Source organism: Propithecus coquereli, unplaced genomic scaffold, assembly GCF_000956105.1.
Source record: "Propithecus coquereli isolate 6110/MARCELLA unplaced genomic scaffold, Pcoq_1.0 Scaffold104, whole genome shotgun sequence".
Lineage (NCBI taxonomy): Eukaryota > Metazoa > Chordata > Mammalia > Primates > Indriidae > Propithecus > Propithecus coquereli.
Genome location: NW_012134303.1, coordinates 9,399,209 through 9,422,662, shown reverse-complemented (window position 1 = coordinate 9,422,662; position 23,454 = coordinate 9,399,209). Strand labels below are relative to the sequence as shown.

Below are 23,454 nucleotides of genomic sequence, written 5' to 3'. Positions count from 1 at the left end.
GGTCACAGAGCTAAGGATATAGCTATGCTAAAGCCTTACAACTAGACAATCTATGGCCAGCCTTTCTCCCATGGGTTTTTTTCCTGTTCCCTGGCTCCCACTGCTTTTGGTGCCAATTAGAGGCTTGGTAAAGAATATCTAGGAGGTGGAGTCAAATGCATTAGTTTAGCATTGGACTTACTGAGGATTCATTTGTGTGGGATGAAGTCCACAAAAATCTTCACTTGATGGTTAGAGTCCAATTAACAATAAGCAAAGCACCTTTATCAGCTTAACTTTTTCATTTATTTAATAAAAGTAAGGTGTGAGAAAGGCATTGCACTTGACAGGGCTGTTGCTGGGAGACTTTGCCTGACTTTCCCCTTCTTATTGAATGGGTGATTCATTCAACAAACAGATGTTGAGTTGCCATTGAGCAGCATCTACGATGCACATAGGAGTCTGGAAGCTAGTCCCTGGTCACTAGTGAGGCCGTGAGAAAGTCACCTGTCCTTATTGGGCCTCAGTATCTGTAAATATCACTGATTGATCTGCAAGGTCCATCCTATTGTAGGCTTCAGTGAAAGCTGTATTTTAATGTATGTTGATTTTCTGTTTTAACTATTTCATTGTTAGTTTCTTTTTTAAGTGAACAAAAGCAGTCAATTTCCTAAACTGTTCAAATGAAGACTGTTGGGTGAGAGTTGGGTAAATGATTTTCTGGAGGGGTAGAGCAGGTACGAGGGGAGTACTGGGACTACAGGGGACCTGGAAGATGGACTGAAAGACACAAAAGGAGACCCTAGAAACAGGAGAGGCAGTGGAAGGAAGGAGGTCAGACTTTTGAGGGGCTAGGGGTTTGGGATTCTTATTGCAATTATATGTTTTGTCTTTAGGTCTGTGTCTTCCCCAAACTCACATAATCTCTTTCTCTAAAGCAGAAAGACTGAGATAAAGAGTACATAAGAACTAGACAGCCCAGGAGATCAGAGAGGGGCCCCAGGTACACCGTATATGATCTAAGAACTTGTGGAACACAAAAACTTTTCTATAGTTTTCTTCTATGATTGAGTTTAGCAAGACAGTTTAGGTGCCTTTAGGTGCAGTTTAGGTGCAAATCAAATCTAGCGACACTTTAAAATTTCCCATATATATCCATTCCACTGGGGACCTCTTTCAGAATCCCATCACATCCAGCCACTGCCTTATTTATTTTTACTCTGATTATACTGCAAGATTGATAGGGGACTGAGGCTGAGGGTGGTGGTGAGGAGACAGGATGCAATACTGGGTACTTTCCATGATGTTTCAGACATTTGTTTCTGAAAACAATAGAGCTAAATTGTATCTTAAAGAAAAAATTTCTCAAATGACTCAAGACATACCCTCACCAATGGAGAGGGGAAGAAGTCATTGTAGCACACACAGGACAGTGAATTAGGAGATAGGCTCCATTCACTTCGCTGTGTGACCTTACACAAATCACTTTAGCTCTCCACTTCAGGGTTTCCTCATTATAAAAATGGCGCATTACCATCAGCTATGCATGAGTTTTTGGTTTTATATTCCATAATATTCATGAGAACATGTTGCAAATGTGATCCATTGATGGACGGTACAGACCTTACCTTAGAATTAAGTGCTATTGATAACACTGGTTTTCTAAGCTTGCTTAAAAACAGCTATGTCCCATTAGAAGTATTTAACTTTTCTAAGTTCTCAATGGGGTCTATTTGGGTGCCACTTGTCTATAGGCCATTAAGTATGAAGGAATTCCCTAGTAGTTTGTGGATTTAAGAGGATTTTTAAAAATACAGCGAAGTTGAAATATGTGTATCAGGAAATCAGTTGAAATCTTTGTTCGGAGTTCTTACTTACATTTCTTTATAACAGAAGAAAAATTCCTCCTCATTGCACATTCACTTTCTCAAGGACCTTGCTGTTCTGCATCAATCATCACTCCACTACAGGATCATTCTCATCCACATTTAAGCATTTGGCCATCTTAAGAAAAGCCTTTCTTCATCCTACATTCTCATCCAGCTACTGCTTAGTTTCTCTGCTCTCCTTATAGCAAAACTTTTTGAAAGAATTACCCACATACGCTGCCTTCATATTCCTCATATCACAATACCTCTTGAGATCTATAACTCCAAAATTGCTCTTCTAGGTCACCTCTGTCTGTCTGACTCTATTGATCACTTCTCTATCCTTATCTAGTAACTTGTAACAGCATTAAATACAGTTAATTGCACCCTTTTCTTTGACATACTGTCTTTCTCTTGGTTTCCGTGACTCCCACATTCTTGATTTTCTTTTTATGTCTCTCTGGCTACTCTTTCTGAGTCTCCTTAGGAGGCTCCTCTATGGAGTAACATAGTAGCTAAGAGCATCTACAATCAAGTCATGCTGTCTATGGTAGCCACTAGTCACATTGTGGCTATTACATTTAAATTAATAAAATTAAACTAGATTAATTAATAAAATTATATGTTTATTTAATACAATTTAAACCAATAATTAAAACAAATGGTAATAATAATGGCTATTACCAAGTTAATGTTTTCTATGTGTCAAGCACTGTTCCAAGTGTTTTACATGTATCATGTCATTTAATTGTCACAGCAACCTAATGAAATAGGAGCTGTTATTAACTTCATCTTATGATGAGGAAGAATAGTTTACAGAGAGGTGAAGTGACTTCTCTATGATGAGTTCAGCTAGGGAGAATGAGTTGAGAGAGAAGAGAAGAGAGCCCAATACAAGTCATGGGAAATTTAATTGAAGTGTTGATGATCCCAGGAAGCTGTGGAATGTCAGGCGAACTCACATTATTACTTGGAGAATAACTTAGTACTGCCTTTTTAAAGGGCATTTAATTCATCAGTAACTGAATTTAAATTTGAATATTTAAAATGCAAATAACTGTTAACCCAATCATTCTAATCCTAGGACTTTGTTCTACAGATATACTAGTATACTAAGACATATACATAAGGTTGTTCACTGAAATATGTTTTGGAAAAGCCAAAAACTGGAAGCAACTAAATGTGCATAAATAGAGGAGTGGTTAATTATTATATTATTCAGTCATTCAACAAATGTTCAGTGCCTACTACTTGATACTGTTTAAGCAGGCCCTGGGGAGACAGCAATGAACAACACGGACAAAAATCCCTGCCCTCATGGAGCACATGATATCCCTACAATAGAAAAATATGGCGTACCTAAAATGTAAGAGGAAGATCTATAAACATTGATAGCTCTTCAAGAGATATGAGCAAGTGAAAAACTCAAGGTGCAGAACAGTATAGCTAGCTAGCTGGTTAGATAGATAGATAATATGATCTCAGTTGGAAACACATACTTTGTATTTATTAAAAATTCTGTAGAATACCAAAGGAACTTAATGGTTCCTTTGGGGAATGGGATTGAGGTCAGGAAAAAGGTTGACTTTAGATTTTAAACCTTTATGTTTGTACTGATTTATTTTATCCCATACATGGGTTATCTTTTATTAAAAGTAACAATCTTAAATATATGTATATGGTTTGGCATTTTTCTGGTTATCCATTGCTTTATGACAAACTACCCCAGAGCATAGCAGCTTAAAACAACAACCATTTGATTATATATCATGGTTCTGTGGTCACAATTTGGTCAGGGCTCAGTTGGGCAATTCTTCTACTCTAAATGGCATTAACTGGGCTCATTCGGTGGTATTCATATGGCTGGTATGGAGGGTTCAGGGTAGCCTCACTCTCATGTCTGGTGCCTTGGCAGCAGTGGATGAAAGGCTGGACTCAGCTGAGCCTCTCCCTGTCTCCAGGTATCTCTAAGACTTTCCATAAGACTTTCCATGTGGTCTCTCTAGTATAGCTAGCTTACTAGATGGTGTTACTCATCTTTTTTTTGAGACAGAGTCTCACTCTGTTGCCCTGGCTAGAGTGAGTGCCATGGCTTTAGCCTAGCTCACAGCAGGTGTTACTCATCTTAACACCAGACTCTTTATATGATGGCTCAGAGCTCCAAGAAGCCAAGATGGAAACTGCAAGTTCTTTAGAGGCTAGGCCTAGAACAAGTTTGATGTCACTTCTGCCACACTTTATTTAGCTTCTATGAAGAAGCTAATTAGAGTACTGAGTCTAATTCTCTAACTGTATTTTATTAGATTAGGTTAAAGCAGCTATAGGCCAGCACAGACTTGGGGAATAGGAATTAGAGATAGACTCAGCTTCTCTATGGGAAGACTGTCAAAGAATTTGTGCCTATCTTTAATCCAATACAGACATCAAGATTGGTGCCTTAATACAAGTTATATCTTTGATAATTCAATTTAGGGCTAAAAAATGAAAACCTAGGGAAAGAGGAGTTGAAGACATGAGGGTGACCCCTTCATACGGCAGTTTGCAGGAGGCCTGTAAGAGTGAGAAATCTTTTTCACTTACTCTGACAGATTGATAATGACTACGTCTATTCTCCTTCTTACCCCTTTCATCTCTCTCAAGCAAGTCAGGGTAAAAAGCTTATTTCCCTGGTAAAGACCACACCTTTTCTTTTTTTTTTCCTCTGTGCATCTCTCTTTCGACATTACAGAACACATAGTAGAGTACAGAGCCTTCAGCTGAGTCAAGGTAAATTCTATCAATTGATAGTTTACCCCCTGTGCTATCTTTTAAAGAAGGCCACCATTTACTTTGAGCCAAACATTGTACTAGGTACTTTATTATACTTTTTGGTATTTCATCTTAACACCAACACTGGAATAGATATTATTATTACACATATTTTACAGAGAAGGAAACTGAAACACAAACATAAAATAACTTTACTTCATATAAGTGCTTAGGTGGCAAAGCCTGGATACCAACTGAGATCTTTGACTCTAAAGCCTATGATCTTTCAGTGCACGATGCTGTTCCCCAAGGAAAAAGGACCAAAAGTCTGCACATTGGACACCCAGGATACTTTTCTTCTATTTCATTGATCCATCCACATAATACCTAAGGTATGCCAAGGATGTTTCCACACTGCCAGAATCTCCAGAGTACTAAAGAAAGGTCTGAGGAGAAAGGCCATATTTCTTGCCTTGGCATTCCCAAGTTTTGGCAATCCCAAGTGTGGCATTCCCAACACATCATAAAATATTCTTTTTAATTCTACTGACTGTTTTGTTCTTGCTCCTGGCACCTCCACTTTTCAAGGGAACAACTGTTAATCTGTTTGGACAGATCTTGTATGTTTGGAAAATTGACCAGGAAAGGATCAAGGATGGCACAGGTTTCTACTCTTTTCAGCATTAACCAGAAAGGTGCTAATATAGAGGCATGAAAATGGAGAATATAGACAGGAAATGTGGGCCTTAGAGGGATGATAGGCACTTATGCAGTTGAAAGGATTGAAAAGTAGTTCAGAAAAGGAACCTCTGGGCTTGACTCAAGCAGGATTCAGTCATCCCTTAATTCCTTAAGGATTCACAGAACAACACAGTATCCAATGCACTGAGGAGAAGAGAGCTAGAAACCTCAGGAGACATAAGGTTCAGGAGAGAAGCATAACTGAAAGAGAATGTAATGGAGAAGGAACGATACCAAAAAAATGAGTAAAAGAAGAAAGAGAATAATAATGATCCTGTAGAAAAGATAATTGAAGGCCATTAACTTGGAACAGAGGCAGCCACCACAGAACTGCCCATTTGTGAACTAGGTCCTTAGGGATGGTGATTAGGGCAGAAAATAAAGTTGGAAAACTCCATGCAAATCACATATCCAATTTTTTACTTTGGTATTTTACATGAATCAAAGTAGAATCATAGCAACTTACTCTATGAAGCCAATATTACCCTAATACCAAAATCCAACAAACACATTACAAGGAGAGAAATTTACAGACCAATATTCTTAATAAATATAGATGCAAAAAGCCTCAACAAAATACTGGCAAACTGAATCCTGCAACAAATAAAATGGATTATACACCATGGACGTGATTTATCCCAGAAATGCAAGGTTAGTTTAACATATGAAAATTAATCAATGAAATGTGCTATATTAAAAGGATAAAGGACAAAAATTACATGATCATCTCAGTAGATGTAGAAAAAGCATTTGACAAAATCCAATACCCTTTCATGATGAACACATTCAATAAACTAGGAACAGAAGGGAACTTCTTCAACTTGATAAAGGTCATCCATCTATACAAAAAAAAACATAGTTAACATCAGTACTTAATGGTGAAAAACTGGTATTTCACTACTAAATTCAGGGATAAAATAAGGATTTTCACTCTCACTGGTTCTATTCATCATTGTCCTGGAAGTTCTTGCCAGGGAAATTAGGCAAGGAAAAGAAGCAAAAGGCATTCAGTTTGGAAAAAAAAGAAGTAAAACCACCTCTATTCTCAGATAATATGATCTTATATATAGAAAATCCTAAGGAATTCACTTAGAAAATCATTAGAATTAATAAAGGAGTTCAGCAAGGTTGCAGGATACAATGTAAACATACAAAAATCATTTGTACAGATGCTCCTTGACTTACAATGAGGTTACATCCTGATAAACCCATCATAATTTGAAAATATCGTAAGTCAAAAATGCATTTAATACACCCAACCTACCAAACATCATAGCTTAGCCTAGATTATGTTAAATATACTCAGAGCACTTACATTAGCCTACAGTTGGACAAAACCATCTGGCAACACAGTACACTACAGAGTATGGGTTGTTTATCCTGGTGATTATGTGGCTGAATGGGAACTGTGGCTCGCTGCTGCTGCCCAGCATCATGAGGGCATATAGTACTGCAAATCTCTAGCCCAGGAAAAGATCAAAATTCAAAATTTGAAGTACAGTTTCTACTGAATGTGTGTCACTTTTGTACCATTGTAAAGTCAAAAAATCTTAAGTCAAACCATTGTAAGTCGGGGACCATCTGTATTTATACACACTAACAACAAGCAATCTGAAAATAAAATTAAATTAAGTTAGAAACACAGAAAACAATTTTGTATTAATTAACCTGATTTAATCATTCCACAATATATACATGTGGAATAACTTCACATTGTACCCTGTTAATATATACAATTATTATTTTTCAATTAAAAATAAAATGAAAAATTTAAAAAACAATAAAATACTTAGAAATAAATTTAACCAAGTAAGTGAAAACTACAAAACATCATTGAAAGGAATTAAAGCTGACCAAACTAAGTGGAAAATCATCTCATGTTCATGGATTGAAAAACCTTAATATTATTAATATTAATAGCAATACTCCTCAAACTAATCTACAGTTTCGACACAATCCTTATCAAAATATCAGCTCACTTTTGTGTAAAAATTGACAAGCTAAACCTAAAATTGACATGGAAAAGCAAGGAGCCCAGAATAGCGAAAATAGTCTTTAAAAAGGAGGACTCACATGATTTCAGAACTTACTACAAAGCTATGATAATCAAGACACTTTGGTACTGGCAAAAGGATACACTTATATATCAATGGAATAGAATTAAAAGTTCCTTACATTTATGGGCAATTGATTTTTAAAAAGGGTATAAAGACCATTCAATGGGGGGAAATAACAGACTTTTTAATAAATGGTTCTAGAACAACCAGATATTCACATACAAAAGAATGAATGTGGACCTCTACCTCACACTATACACAAAGTTAACTCAAAATGGAACAAAGACCTAAATATAAGAGCTAAAACTATAAAACTCTTAGAAGAAAACATAGGGGTAAATTTTCATGATCTTGGATTTGTCAGTGTAGTTTTAGATGTGACACTTAAAGCACAAGGAAAAAAATAGATAAATTGGATTTCATCAAAATTAAATGCTTTTATACTTTAAAGGATTTTATCAAGAAAGTGAAAGGACAAGCCACAAAATGGGAGAAAATATTTGCAAATCATACATTTGAAAGTGGTCTTGTACGGAATACATAAAGAACTCTTACAACGCAGCAAAAAAAAAGGCAGATAACCCAGTTAAAAATAGGCAAAGTATTTGAATACATATTTCTCCAAAGAAGATGTAGAAACGACATTTGCATGGTCTTAAGAATTTTTTCTGTGTGTACAAATTTAGCTGCTATTAACAGAAGAGAGAACTTTCTGTGAGTAGTCATGTATGTTCATCAGATATAATTTTTCTGAGATCTTCAATTAATCCCACTTTAAAAATGACTAAAACATGTCTTTCTTGAATTACCTTTGAATAAAAGTTTGTATATTATTTGTATACAAAAAAAGATATGGCCAAGAAGTACATGAACAGACACTCAACATCATCAGTTATCAGGGAAATGCAAGTCAAAACCACAATGAGATAGCACTTTATATCCCCTGGGATGGCTATCATAAAAAATGCAAAATAAGTATTAGTGAAGATGTTGGGAAATTGAAGCCCTTTGTACATTGCTGGTGGGAATGTAAAATGGTGCAATCACTTTGGAAAATAGCCTAACAGTGCCTCAAATGGCTTAAACATAAAGTTACTATTGGACCCAGCAATTTCTCTCTTAGATATATACCCCCCAAAAATAAAAATATATGTTGACAAAGATGTGTACACATTCATAGCAACATTATTCTTAATAGCCGAAAAGTAGAAACAACTCAAGTATTCACCAACTGAAAAATGGATAAACAAAATGTGTTATATCTATGCCATAGAATATTATTCAACCATGAAAAGAAATAAAGTACTAACTAGTGCTACAACATGGATGAATCTTGAAAATTTTCTGCTAAGTGAAAAAATCCAGACACAAAAAAACATGTAATATATGAGTCCACTTATATAAAATGTCAAGAATAAGTAAATCCATATTGACGGTGGTTTACCAGGGCCTGGGAGCAGAGGGAGATGGGCATTGACTACTAACAGGTAAGGGGTTTCTTTAGGGGCTGATGAAAACGTTCTGTAATTGCATAGTGGTGATGGTTGAACAACCTTGTGAATATATTAAAAACCACTGATTATACACTTTAAAAGAGTGAATATTTTGGTATCTGGGTTATATATCGATAAAGCTGCTATTTTTAAAAAATAGAATCAGTCCCACAACAAAGTAGGAGAAATGTGCTAAATGTTCAGCTTGTATCCCAGCTAGCAAGACCAGTGGCTTTCTTCCCTTTTCTTCAGCACTTGCTCCAAGTATTTACTCATTCCTTTACCTATGGTAGAATTGTTATATTAACCTGCCTTGCCCTGAGTCAAGAACACTGGACATTCTAGGATCCATGCTTGTTACACCTTCCCTCATGTTATGTTTATACAGAGAACAACTCCTTCCTCCAAAAATGGGTCAGGTGAGACTCAAAAAACAGAAAAAGGAAGTATGGCAGCACAAGCTATATGTGGATAGGTGGTCTCATTGTTCCCAAATCCTTTTGTACAATTGAGAATACTCGAGGAAACCTAGACGTTTCCACTGCTACTCTCTTCCATCATGATAGGTTTGGGAAATATTTTGAAGCTTCCAATTAAAGTCTAATCCATTACCAATTCACAGTAGTGAATCTAAGCCATTCTCAGTGAGAGTTGGCAACCAGAGAATTGTCCAGGGCTACTTATGTCACCCGTTATAATATTTAACAGCTCTTGCCATTAGGAACATTTTCCAATATTTAATCTAGTTTCCTCGTGCTTCATGTAAACTACATTACCTCTTGTTACATCCTCAGTGGAGACTGATAAGAGATACTGTTGATTTACATTCGGAAAATAGTGCCTAAAAAGAAACACTAGTAGGAACTAGAATTTACTCAGAAGATGGCAGATAATTAGTCTCCAAGTATTTTAAATCTCTCTGAACATAGGATTGCCCCAAACTGATCAAAAATCTCTGGGAAAAAGTGCATAAATGGTGTGAAATGATAGTTAAAGATGTGGAATTTAGAGCCTACCCTTGTGAGTTAACAAGGCCAGATGTGTTTGGCCAAGCCACCACTTCCCACAAGCTAACAGGGTGAGAGAGATTCAGGCAAGTACCATTAGCAAGCAGAGGACCCTCCAAGAGGAGGGAAAACAGATTTCCCATGAACCGTCACTGTCATCCTGCCCAGGCCACCTTACCTAACTGAAATTGATTGGAGACATTCCCACATGTTTGCATTATCTCCGGGCTATTCCATCCTAAGGGGTATAAGGCACAGCCTGAGCTTATCAGGAGTCCTGGAAAGAAAAGCATACACACAGGTAGAGAAAAATATAACATGTCTTCTCTCACCCCAACATTCCCTCTAGATTAGCTCAGCTCAAATTCTGCCTCCTCCACTCAGAACTTACACTTGCCCTTTACCCTACATTTCTATGATACTGTCAACTCAACAGGATTTCTTTGCCATGCCATAGGTGGTGGGGTACAGTAGATAGCAGAGGGGACAACTCATAAAGAAAGGGTAATACTGGAAATTGAGACAAGCCAATATACTTTTTACACCCAAAATATTTTTTACAATGACTTACAAAGCTAGGTCGGCTTCTCCAACCTCTTCTACCTTGGTCTGGTTTACAGATAATAACAATGTAGAGACCACTCCTCCTAAAATCCAGCTTTTTTTCTAAGCACCAGTTAGGTCCCTACTAGCTGAAATTAGGTTACGATTTCTGTAACTTGGAAACTTGGAGTCAGTTGCTGAACTGAGATCTCCAGAGAGCATATATGTTGAGTAAGCTTCTCCTGGTGAGCAGGGCACCACACTCCCTCCTCCCTGAGAAATCATTCCGGTTTTATGCCAAGCATTCCTCCCTTGTTTGGCTTCCTATGCCTTCCACTGTGTCCTTTGCCTTTATTCCCTTTTTATTTAGGTCATTTAGTCACTGCAGGGAAACTCCATGGGACCTTAGCATGGGACCTCTGTGGGACCTTAGCTCAGTAAAGTAATCTTACTCTTCCCACCAGAGATACAAATCTGGGTCTGCTTGCCAACACTGCCTTCTAAGGGCAACTGCTCCCACAACTCTTTCTTACCGCCTAGGTTTTCACATTTTATAACCTATGCCCCCACCCTGCCTCTGGCTACAGAGGATTGGCTCAAGCACTGGCATCTGACACAAAACAACCACACTCATTGGCTGGCCAGTAATGATGACACTGTAGCCTGGCACGAAGAGATGAGCCAGACTAGATTCTTGTTTCTGGAAATTTTAGTCAAGAAACTTAGAGATGCTGAGCTAGTTAACAGATAATGCAGAAGTTTGGGGGAAAAAAAACACCAGTAGATAGAATCAAGTCTGTGTCAAGCTGAAGCCAACTTCAATCCAAAGTTATGAGTGGACCTCAATTCTGGGTAGGCTGAGAAAACTGATTGGTAGAGGGAGAGAATAGAGGAGAATAGTAGAATGAAGCAGACACACCATTAGAAAAACTTCCTAGAGAAAACAGAAGCCAGTCCTTCCTGATGTCTTTCCAATTCCACTTTCCTTACATTATAATAAACTCCCTTTTCATTGAGAGAACTCAAGTGAGTGTCTGCTACTTGTAAACAAAAGAGCCTAATTACAAGAACACTATACTTGCTTGCCACATTAAGGGTCATGGGGGGACACCTGCCCTGAATGTGGGTGTAGAGAATAACATGTAACACAGAACAGCTACAGAGCAGCTGCTTGATCAATGATGAATGAATGGCATATTTGTAGGTTCCAGCACTCTGGAGCTCAACTGGACAGTGAAAGGCAGCCTGCTCAAGGGACTGAGGCTTCAGCTTCGCTTCTCTTTCCTTACTAAGGAAGAGTCTATATACAACCTAAGAAGCTAATAAGCCCACTTTGCCTTCAGATGAATCCCTTAGGAAGAAGATCTCAAAGTAGCCTCCAAGCTTGTCTGTCACACGGTAACCAGATTTTCTCAATATTCAGTGAGGCCACAGGAGAAGACAAAGACCTTAAGAAACAGCAAAAAGTGTTTAAACAAGAAAATAGGGAAAACTGATTGACAGCGAGAAAGGTTTTAGAAACTAAAAGAATGACCAATTAAGGTTACAAATTCCTTTCGGTGGAATGCTTAAAATTAGAAAGCAATCTTATCTGTTTCGTAGTCTCACAGGAAATGAAACTGGTCACTCAAAGACCTTGCTAGGCTCTGGAATTCATCCAGTGGTAATACAACAACACTGTTTTTCACCACAGATAAAATGAAATTCTATGATATGAGGAGGTAGTCCAGAGTATGCACAATAGGTGAAGAACAAAACTGGAAATGAAACCTAAGCCTTTCCCTGTTGCCAGTATATACCCTTTGAGGGAAGAGTTAATGAAGACTGAGCTTTCCCACACAGACTAGGAAGAAAAGAACACAAGTTGATAAAAGTACATCAGCTCTGTTTTCCAACCTCCACATTCAGATCCCTGGGACTGGCATGAACTCTGACCTCACAAGCAGAAACTAGAGCTACACAAGTGCCCTTCCTGGTACAGTAGGGGAGATCTTCCACTCTCTTTAGCCTCCGTGCTCCTCAGACCTTACCATGCTAAGGAGCTCAGGCCAGGGATTACCTCCTCCAGGAAGCCACCTCTCACCATCCCCAACCCCCGGGCTAAGTTACAAGCTCCTCTTCTCTGTGTCTGTAGCACCCTGTGCTTACTCCTGTGACTAAAACAGCCTGTAACATATATTCCCCACAACAGTTTGTCATCTGCTTTGCTCACTATAGTGTGTGTTCCTTGAAGGCAAGGGCCATATTTATCAACAACTCTGTATCCTTAGTATCTGGGACATAATAAGTGCTCAATAAATGCATCTGTTTCCAAGTATGCACAGCCTATGTAACAGATAGCTTCCTTTGCCCACACTGCCCAAAGGGAAAGCCTTCTGAAAGGACTTCCGTGGCAGGATTGGGAGATCATCCAAGATGCCTGATACAGTCAAAGGACCTTGGAGAGGAAAAGGCCTTTGGAGATTACCTATTCCAATCCTTTCTTGTTACAGATGTGGACGTTGAGACCCAAAGAGAGAAAGTGATTTACCCAAGGCCACATAGCCAGTTACTGGCAACAGTTTTTCCCACTGATCAAAGAGATCATCAACCCTTAGAGGCTCTGTCCTTCTAGAGATATGTGTCAAGGAACAACTACCTTGTGGCAACAATATCTCTAGAAGGAATTTTGCAGGCATTAGATGGGAGAGAGAGTATAACATGATGACATAAGAGAATGTGTTCTGTAGTCAGGCTATACCTAAATTTAAATTCCAGCTCTGCCATTGAGATGCTGTGTGGCTTCAGGCAAGTTATTTAATCTCTCTGTGCCTCAGTTACCTCATCTTTAAAATAGGAATAATAATAATACATTTGTCCCTTGATATCCATAGTGGATTGGTTCCAAAAGCCCCATGGATACCAAAATCTGCAGATGTTCAAGTCCCTTACATAAAATGGTATAGTGTTTGAGTATGATCTATGAACATCCTCTTGTATACTATAAATAGTCTCTAGATTACTTATAATACCTAATGAAATGTAAATGCTATGTAAATTGTTGTTATACTGTATTTTTATTTTCATTATTTTTTATTATTTTTTTTCAAATATTTTTCATCTGTGGTTTGTTTAATCTACAAGTGCAGAACCTTCAGATATGGAGGGCTGACTATTTTACAGAGCTGTTCTGAGGATTAATGAGATTAATATACATAAAGTGCCTGGGACATAGAAAGTGCTCAACAAAGATTTATTATTATTAAACAGCTGCCTCTCCCTGTGGCTCCTCTCTCAGTTTCCACCTGTATTCCCTATGCTAATTTCTTCCTTACCTGTTTGTCCCCCATAAAAATCAGCTAAAAAGTCAAAAACTGAACAGGGCTTCATTCAAAAGCTGCCTGGTTGGAGTTATCTTGCAATTTTGCAGAGGCATCTGCTCAAAGACCAGGAATCTCTGAAAAGCATGTGTTCTGCTCCAGTGCACGTAGCTCCATGCTCTGCCCAACCTGCCCTCCCACCCTTCCATCCCCTCAGCCCTCCATCCTGCCTTTTAGACAGATGAGCATATTAGGTTTTACACATACTTCATGGAGATATTTGACTTGTAACTGATAGCTGATTCCATTACATTTGATAGTGGCTGGAGAAAGATGCCTTGGGGAACACATTCAAACTAAAAATGAAGTCATAGGGTAGTTCATCCTCAATTACATTTGTCCCCAACAGTTCTCATCAATTTGGGGTTGTAAAGATGTGCTTCATATAGCAATAGGGAAGTTCTTTGCCAGTGCTAGGCCCTGCCACCTTCTGGAAGAGTGGAAGCTTATTAAAATTTTAGATTCTTGGGCTGCAGCCCCAGGTATTTGATTCAGTAACTGCAGCCCAGGAGTATGCATATTAAAAGCACCCTGTGATGTTGAGGCATCTGGTCCTGGTACCAACACTTAAGAAAAACACCACCAAAAATATTAAGAGCAGGAGATGTGTTGGCAGAGAAAACTCGTTTAAATTCCAGCTCTGCCATATATGAGCCGTAGGCCTGGCTCCTGCTTCTTTTCTGTGTCATTGCTAACTCCCAGTTTTACTGCCCCTCCAACCACGTATGCCCCTTGGAGAAGTCTGTCCCTACTGCATATGTTCAGCTGGGAACTTTCATATTCTCGCCTGCCTCTAGGAAGGGAAAGAAAGCCCTTTAGAGTGTGTTACCATCTGTGTTGCCATCTTTACTCCCCTATGACACATGGGCAGATGTCCAATAGGCTGCCATCTTGTTTCCCTTCCTCAGCTGCTCCCCTCCACAAGAATCCTCCATCACAAAGTGTACCAAATCTCCTCCCTAAATGTGGTTGTTGTGGTTTGGATTTACTGAGCTGACCAAGAAGAGGCCTGGAGTTGCACACTTTACTCAGTTTTAGCCCTTGTGGAAACTTCAACATCAGTACAAAATGTCAGGTGCAAAATCTCAGGCAGAGTTGGAACCCTCCCTGCGGCTACATCCCAGCTGCCCTCAACTTTCTCTTGCTCCCAGAATTACTACCTCCCCATACGCTGACAGCTGCACAATCCTCTCCCAACTGCACATTCTCAATTAGGTAGATGCCTAATCTCTGTCTCTGGGAAAGGATAGCCTCCTTACTGAATGTTATCAACCTCCTTCTCCTCCCCCTCCCCCATTCACAAGTGCAACTGTTGAATGGCAACCATTTTGTTACATTCCCCACTTTCATCCCCAAGTCCTCCATCTTTGCATGGCTGCCAACTCTCTTTTCCAAACATGATTATTAGGCAGCTTGGATTTACTACTCCAAGAAGAAGCCCAATATGGGTTAATTTGTTATTAATTTGCTCAGTTTATATCTTTTATAGCAACTTCAACTCAAATATAACTTAGTGGAAAATTTAAAAACCTGTCCTCCAACTATATCTCAGCTTTTCCTTCACAGGGAACTCCCTAACTCACTCCCTCCATTTAGTCAACCTCATATTCTCTCTCATAGTTACAGGATAGTTCACATCTGCTAGAGATGTGAAAAGTAGAGCAGGGGAGGCTTCACAGAAAGGCTGCATTGGACCTGGCCTTTGAGAGATCGATGGATACTACAGGCAGAGATGGAAGAAAAGGGAATTCCAGAAAGCAGCAACCCCATAAGCAAAGCTGAGCAGAGTTTCTCAAATTTTAGTGTCTACTGGAAGAATGCTGGGGAATGATAGGTAACAAATCCAAGACAGTAGTAACAAGGGAATGTGATCAGGCTATGAAGGAGGCTTTAACTGTATTGGTAATATTCTATTTGTCACACTAAGTGGAGAATACACCTGAAATATATCATAATGTATTTTCAAAAAGATATGAGCCTGAGAGACTGTGTAAAATGTATTTTAGCAGACCCTGGTTGAGTCTGAGCACTAAGGAATCTGCATTAACAAACATCCCAGGTAATTCTTAAGCAAGTGGTTCACGCACCTATCTGAAAAATACTGTGATAGCATTTCTTTCCCAAAGGAAAAAAGAAAAATCCAGAGCACCAGTGCAGAAAGTACAGAACTGGGAGTCAAAAGCCCTGGATCATATACTCTGCTCTGCTACAATTTACTACACGAGTCTTTGCTAGTAGGTTAATTTCCTTCAGTACTATTTCCCAAACACAAAATCACTTTTATAATTCTTGCTCAGCACAGTAAGGATAAATGAAATGATGTCTCATGAAACTTTGGAGGATTTTCCAGGAAATGCATGGTTTCCAGAGAAGAGAATGGTTTTTTAGAAACCTAGCACCCTTCCTGGAATCAAGTTCTTAGTGATATGTGTCCAATGACAACTTTTATTCAGCTTGAAGCATGTAGCATTAAGACCTTACATGGTGAAAAGCACTGGTGCCTGTCTAGGTGTGTTGAATTCTGTCACCTTAACAAAAAAAATTAAAATAAAACAAACAAACCAACCAAAAATGCTCAGGGTGGGGGTTCTCCCTGGGCTATGGAAAAGGAACATGCATGAACATCAGGATCATTGGGGAGATTTTTCTACACGTGTAGCCGACACCTGTCACTGTATATATCAGAATAGACAGGGAGACTGGAGAGTTGGGGAGCTCACATTTTTTTAAGCACTCCAGGTGATTCTGACACATTCCCTGCTCCAGAAAGATTCTTGGCCTCCCTCAAGTAACCCAATCCAAGATCTTACACTTTTTTCCTGCCAAGAAGTTCCTTATATTTACTTGTCACCTATTTGTTCTTTGTTTAGCTCTCACTGAAGATAGAGGATAATTCACAAGCATCTTGCATATGTATATACACTAGGGAATGTGAATAATGGCCATGTTCTCAGGGACCGCGAGCCAGCTGGTTGGAAACCTCAGGATCCCCAGGGTTGAAATAATCTCTTGGCCAGATGTTTCCTTCAGTGATTGGAACAGGGCTTGAAGGTCCCAGTGGAAGGCTCTCTGGACCCTCGGCTTGTCCAGCTGGATCAGCTGCAGGTGGAGCAAATGGGACCCAAGGGCCCCATCAGGTCACCTTGCTGAGTATGAGTCAGGCCAGCAGCTCTTTATTTCTTCCTGTCTCTCCCACTTCCCACCACTCATCTCTGTGGGCAGCCGCCAGACTGGGGAACAAGAGTCAGGCAGGGGGAGGGGATAGTTCTTAATGGATACTCCATCTTTTCAGTGGTTTGGGGTCTGGCAGAGAGAAACCAGATCCGAAACAAATTGGCTCCTCCCCTGATGTATTTCGGTTAATGCACTAGCTGCCGAGAAGCAGCCGGGCCTGGAGCAACAAAATCAATTCCTCTCGTCTGAACAACAAGCTTGAACTTAACCCTCACAGTTCTTTCTCATGTATCTTTTATCCATGGAGCTCAAAATGTTGCCCAGGCTTGGATTTCTGCCACTGGCAAAGCCCTCCTTGAAGGATCATACCAAAGATCTTCCAAGAGCCTCAGGCAATAATGGCCATATGCCAAAGGGCTTCTAGAAAATATCGTACATCCAAGCAGTCTTCACCATTCTTTCACATCTGATATAATTTCAACAGCCACAAGTCTCTAAAAGGGAGACAGGAATGGCTCTTTGTTGGCTGGTGTTACAGATGGGGAGGCTGTGGAGGTCTAGTAATCTGCCCCAATATCATTCCCTTAACCAGGGATAAACCCAGTAGCACACTCTGGGTCCCAAGTCTTTCTAGGACTACTGACAAATAGTACTTTATTCTTGAACTTTAAATATCTCCATCTATTTGTAAACAATGTGACTGTGTTTTATGAGCAAGGGTCATGAGGAATACAGAATGGCAGAATCATATGGGACTAACATAGTACTCATGTCTTGATTTCCTCTATATGACACCTGCCTCTCAGTCAAAGCCTGTCCTGCCCAGCCCGTGAATGTCCAAATCTCTATTACCTTCCCATTTGCTCCCTCAATGATTTCCCTTGAGTTTCTAGACTTACTAGGTGAGATCAACTGAAGTGTATTATATGGAAAACCATGAGGATTTTGTAAAAATTTCAGCCAAGCCCCAAAAAGAAGCAAGCTGAAGTAGGAGCCACTATTTATGCTTGGAATGGCTGTTGCTAGGGGCCTTTGATTCCTGCCAGTTAGTTCCTCCTCACTCTCTGCTGGAAACTCTTAGAAATGCAAGTGAGGTTAAGTTGTTATTCTCATGTCAGAAAAGAAGGGTGCTAAGAGCCCTGAACGGAAGCCTAGAAGAAAAGGAAAGGATGTGAACAAACCTAACTCTCACATGTTTAACTTACCCCAACATGGCTAGATATTACTTTAGCCATGCATTCATTCTTTCTACAGTTACTGAGTATCGCTCTGTGCCAGGCACTGAGCTGGGCTGGTCTCAGAGATATCAATATGAATTGCACAGACCATCCCTCTCTCCTACCGGCCAAGTGTGACTTCCTGAAATAATGTGTCTGTGGATATGCTGAGTTAACTATAGCATGCCCAAGAATACAGGCAAAAGGTGAGCCTAAAGTAAGACTCATTTGTGATACCCACGGAGCTCCCAAAGAGAGATAAGATCATTGGCTTAGATCAGGTTTAGCATCTGGTTTGGTACCATGGTTTTCAAAGGGAAGAAAGAAACTAACCTAATTCTACTTTCCAATGTGGCCAAAAAACCAGTGGCTAAAGAGTGGGAAAATTCAGAGATGAGGAAAGCTAGAATGGTAATTCAGATTTAAAACTTTTACAAGGAGCCTGAGGAATGAGAAAATCAGAAAGCCTTACCTTAACTGTCACTACAAAAAGAAGATGATGCTTTCATAAGCAGGCCAGAAAACCATGATAACCCAGCCCAGGCTTTCCCAAACTTTACACAATTGACATTTTGGGTCACTTTGGATACTTTTTTTTGTGGAGGGGGTGTCCTCTTCTTGTGCAATGTGGGATGATTAGCAGCATCCCTCACCTTTACCCACTGGATGTCAGTAGCACCCTCCCCAAGTTGTGATAATTAAAAATGTCTCTAGACATTACCAAATGTTTTCTGTGGAGAACCACTGCTTTAGCTCATCACTACTATCTCAGCTCAAGGCCACCTGAATGCAGTCATTGGAGAGAAGAAGAATGAATGCTAATGATAATGAATTGGATAATGATTCCAGAACTCTGTAACAACGACAAACTTCAGCAGTAGAGCAGTAGGTTTTACTAGCACTTTTTTCCTAGCACCCCATCCAGGTTTTGCAAAATAGCTCAAATGTTCATGCACATACTTGCCTGTCTTTCTAAACTTGCTTTTTTTTTTCTTCTCAGACAGTTCAAATTTAACTGCTCTTATGGCCTTCCTGTAGTCTGCTGTTTTTGATTTTGCTCTTTCCTAGCCTATGCACGCACTGCCAGCATCCCAGGCTCCCTGCACTCAAATTAGGGGGAGCTTGAATGAGGGAAAAGACAAGTTAGGTGGGGAAGGATCATAAGCAATCTGGGTAGACTATTAATGGCTGCCAGACAGGGCTAGCCTTAGATGTAGGCCAAATAAGCTGTCATCTAGAGTTTGTCCGGTACCTAGCATTTCACTATTAGAGATATTTCTTTGGTAAGAGCTATTAATAATTTGTACTTGTGTGTATGTGTTTATCGGATCACTGTTCTCTGAGATAACTACCAGAGAGCAGGGCTCATAGAGATCAAGTCTGTACTGGAGCAGTAATACTAGAGTATATGTTGCTGCCCCTGGAAGGCAGACTTGGATAATATTCTTAAATGGGTGCCCTGCAGGCAGAAGGTGACAAAAATGAGGCAAAACAGCAGTTATCAACTCTGCCTATGAGCCAAGTTTGCTGTGAATAAAACCCTGATATAGACTGCACTTTGGGAAGTCCTAGACTAGATATTTTAAAAGAGACCCCATTCACAGCCTTAGAGTTGGACAAAGTGGAGGAGGTGAGAACGGATTTCCCCATATGACCACACTCTCCACACTTCCCTGCCCAAAGCTCCCCAACCTACCCAATCTCAGAAACACAGTCTTACCTCCCACGAACTGCGCTGCTCCCATGCAACGTCCCATCATTCTGGAGATGAGCTCCTCCATGCAGCAACCCAGGACAGCAGCCAGTGCCACCAGGAGCAGCAGAGCACAGCCGGCACCTGTCACCACTGTGCACATTTGCCAGGCCAGGCTTGGGATGGCACTGAAGCTGGCATAGCGCCCACACTCTTCCACCATGATCAGACTGTGTCCCTCTCCCCGCACAGGGTAGTTGCACCTCCGGAATGTGCTGAATGACACTGGCTTCCCCAGCTGGGATCCAAAGAGCCAGTAAGGCAGGAAGTAACTGGTAGAACTGGCCACAGCAGTAACAAGAGACAGGAAAGCCCAGAGGGTTCCCACCAGGGTCAGGCTGCTCCTCATGGTCTCAGGTTTCTCTGCAGGGATGGGGAGATGAGTTGGGTCACAGCACCAAATGCAGAAAGTTACCATGTAGGCTCCACCGGCCTATTTTTCATCTGGCTGGCCAGTCTTGGGGCTCAATTATGTGCCACTTGGTCCTTGCTTCTGGAGAAGATTATTCTCTCGAGGACCATGTGGATCCCTGTGGGATTCTCCTTTCCAGGACTTTTCCCATCTTCCCTTCCTTCTGCCTGATTCAGAGTTCTATGGTCTCTAGGCTGCAATGAAGGAACCATAGAACTGAATTAGTGACTGATCTGCCAACTCAAATCCAGCCTGCTTGGACAGCTTTTAACTCTTGACATGCAGCATGGAATAAGTGGTAGGAAGGGAGCCAGAATGAAAATAAAGCTGTCCCCCAGACTCCTAGCTGAATGGCCTTGCTGGCTTGGAGGCCTGTAAGGAGGTAATGTCTCAAGAGGGTCAGGAACAAAGTTGTTTTCGGAGAGTAAAGGAGGAAGGAAGACAACTCACAGGGCTTGCCCCTGCTGTAAGGGATAAGAGGGAAAGAGAGCTCATCCTGTAACCATGCAGTTACAGGATGTTCCCATTTGACTTTGGTAGGATGTCCAACAGTGTGTTAGTTTGGGCTTTTCAACTGGGATACATCAGCCAGGTTGAAATGGGTAAAATAAAATAAGGGGTGCCTAGTCTCATACCCTATACCTGTCACTGAGCGAGCACTAATCAGTCACTTTTCCCACAATCAAATGGAAGGTAACCTTCCAACCAGTAGGAGTTAACTCTAGGCTGGCCACCAAGAAAAACTTCCTTGTCCCTTGCTGGATACTGCCAAGAAAGCTTCTCATATCTCTGAAATAGATCAGGATCAGGCATTCTCTGCCTTGCAGCAGGAACGTATAGCTGTAAGGACCTTTCAAGGTCCCTTTGGAAATAAATAATCTCAGATTCAAGACGCTGAGAGTCTTTCCAGATCTAGTCTCTTCAGCGCAGCTCACAAATGGCTTTCACAGACCTCTCTGTCAAAAATCAACCACTTCCCTCCCAACTCCATTAATCTGCCATTGCCTTCTGGCCTGTTTCTCTACTGGGGCAGCTAGAGACCACACTGCAGCTTGATGACAGCACTGTGAATATCTCCAGTAGGCAGGTGGTCGGAGTATGTTTCAGAAACTTCTCCGTGATTCATCACCATTGCTTAAAGTTATAGGTGGTGGCATGGGGGAGGGGAAAGAGGGTGGGGGGTACCCAAAGCAGGAGAAGTGCAGGAACTGATTGTATGGGGCTGCCACATTGCCAATTTGGGACACTGACAGGAGCAAGCAGCAGTTGTACTAGGGCTCTCGGGATCCCAGCCATGAGCCCTTTCACAATCACCATCGAACATTGCCCGGCACAGCGGAGGCACTCCAATTCAAGTTTGTTTAATGAAATCTCTTTCATAGAATCATCCAATTTCTAGAATGGCAGGGACCCTGAATGAATCACCTAATCCAATCCTCTTGTTTTATATATGGGGGAGTTTGGTCAGTTAAGGGGGAAGTGATTTTCCCCAAGTCACAGAGTAAGTTAGCAAGCAGCAACCTTAGAACCAGAAACCTGATCTGCGGATTCCTAGGCCAGCACTTTTCTACCACACAATGTTAACTCCCCTCCCCCCACATCACTTCACAGATGAGAATATGGGAAGGAAGTGATTTACCCAAGGGTAAAAGGCCAGTGAGGTACACTGGCCAGACCAGAGCCCAGTTATTTGATTCTTAGTATAATGCTCTTTTTTCACTCCGCCACAATTTCCCTCTTGATACATATGTATTTCGTGCTATGTGTTTTGTGCAGGAAGGGAGCAGAGATCGTAAATTGCAGGTGCTTACTTTGGAATGTTAGGTCTTGGGAAGAAAGTGCCCTGAGCTGGGCCCCTGGGAATGAGGCTTTGTGCCTGAGAAGGGGGGGAATGAGAGAAAGATGTGATGAGGGATTGAAGGCCAACAGGGGGAGAAGTGGAATTAGTTTTGAGTAATTGCTGTTAGAAAGCAGGTATGCTTGGCCACAATGAGGTAATGCCTCTGCTTGTTATATTAGAGTTTGTAAGATTATGAAAAGTGCAAGCAGTCCTTGGTTATGGCCTCATTTCCTGATGAAGAAGCCCAGGCCAGAGGAGGAGAGGAAACAAGCTGATAAACAAACAGCTGTTGGCTGCATCATCACGATCACTTCCAAATCTGTTATCTCAAGTGCTCTGCCCTACAATCTTCTTAGGTTGGTAAGGAAGGTATTATCCCCAATTTACAAATGAGCAAATTGAGTTTCAGAAAGCAAAGTGACTTGCCCAAGGATACACAGTGGTTCAATGGCAAAGCCATCACTTACCACTTCACCTGCAGCCTCCCCCCATAGTATTACCCCAATAGTATTACAACTAAAAGCCCCTATGGTTTCCCATGCAGACTTTCAAAAAATGTTTATTGATGGGGAAATAATTTCATGGGAAGACAGAGAAGGTAAGGGGAAGGCCAATTTCTCCTGACATAGTGCATAAACTATCAGAACAAGTGCATTAGCTGTTTCAAACTCACCACTCATAGTCTGAACTAACCCTCTATGTCTCCCATGGACATCATCATCACCTTGAGATCAAAAGTCACGGTATGTCTGAGGGGTGGAGGCGGGGGGATCACTTGAGCTCAGGAGTTCAAGACAAGCCTAACCAAGAGTGAGACCCCTGTCTCTACTAAAAATAGAAAAATTAGCTGGTCATCATGGCGCATGCCTGTAGTCCCAACTACTTGGGAGGCTGAGGCAGGAGAATCACTTGAGGTCAGGAGTTGGAGGTTGCAGTGAGCTATGATCACACCACTGCACTCTAGCTTGGGTGACAGAGTGAGACTGTCTCAGAAAAAAAAAAGTCACAGTATGATAACCAGTAGGAAGGACAGAGAACTTTAAGGCATAGAAAGGGACTATATCAGTGAGTGGTACCTAGACGATAGTAGAAATAAGGGAAGGGGTTCTGACATAAGATTGTCCTCATCTGTGACAAATAAAGCTATCAAATAAACTATAATACTACTAATCACTATCACTATGATTTCATTTTTCATTTTAAAAGTGACAGTTTGAAGCCAAGATGTAGGAAGACAGATTCTCAAAATTCAGTTAAATGCTT

At 40.7% G+C, this 23,454-nt stretch overlaps 1 protein-coding gene across 1 annotated transcript in view; it reads right to left on the bottom strand.

Annotated features, from left to right (window-relative positions):
- The window catches only part of LHFPL1 (lipoma HMGIC fusion partner-like 1), a 43,097-nt gene extending 22,740 nt beyond the window's left edge, over positions 1–20,357 (bottom strand). Inside the window, exons 1-2 of the mRNA XM_012644961.1 lie at positions 19,907–20,357; positions 10,072–10,170 (exon numbers count right to left, since the gene is read on the bottom strand). Of these exons, the coding sequence (XP_012500415.1) occupies positions 10,072–10,170; positions 19,907–20,357 (550 nt within the window). The remainder of the gene's footprint in view (positions 1–10,071; positions 10,171–19,906) is intronic.
- Positions 20,358–23,454: the final 3,097 nt, after the last annotated feature.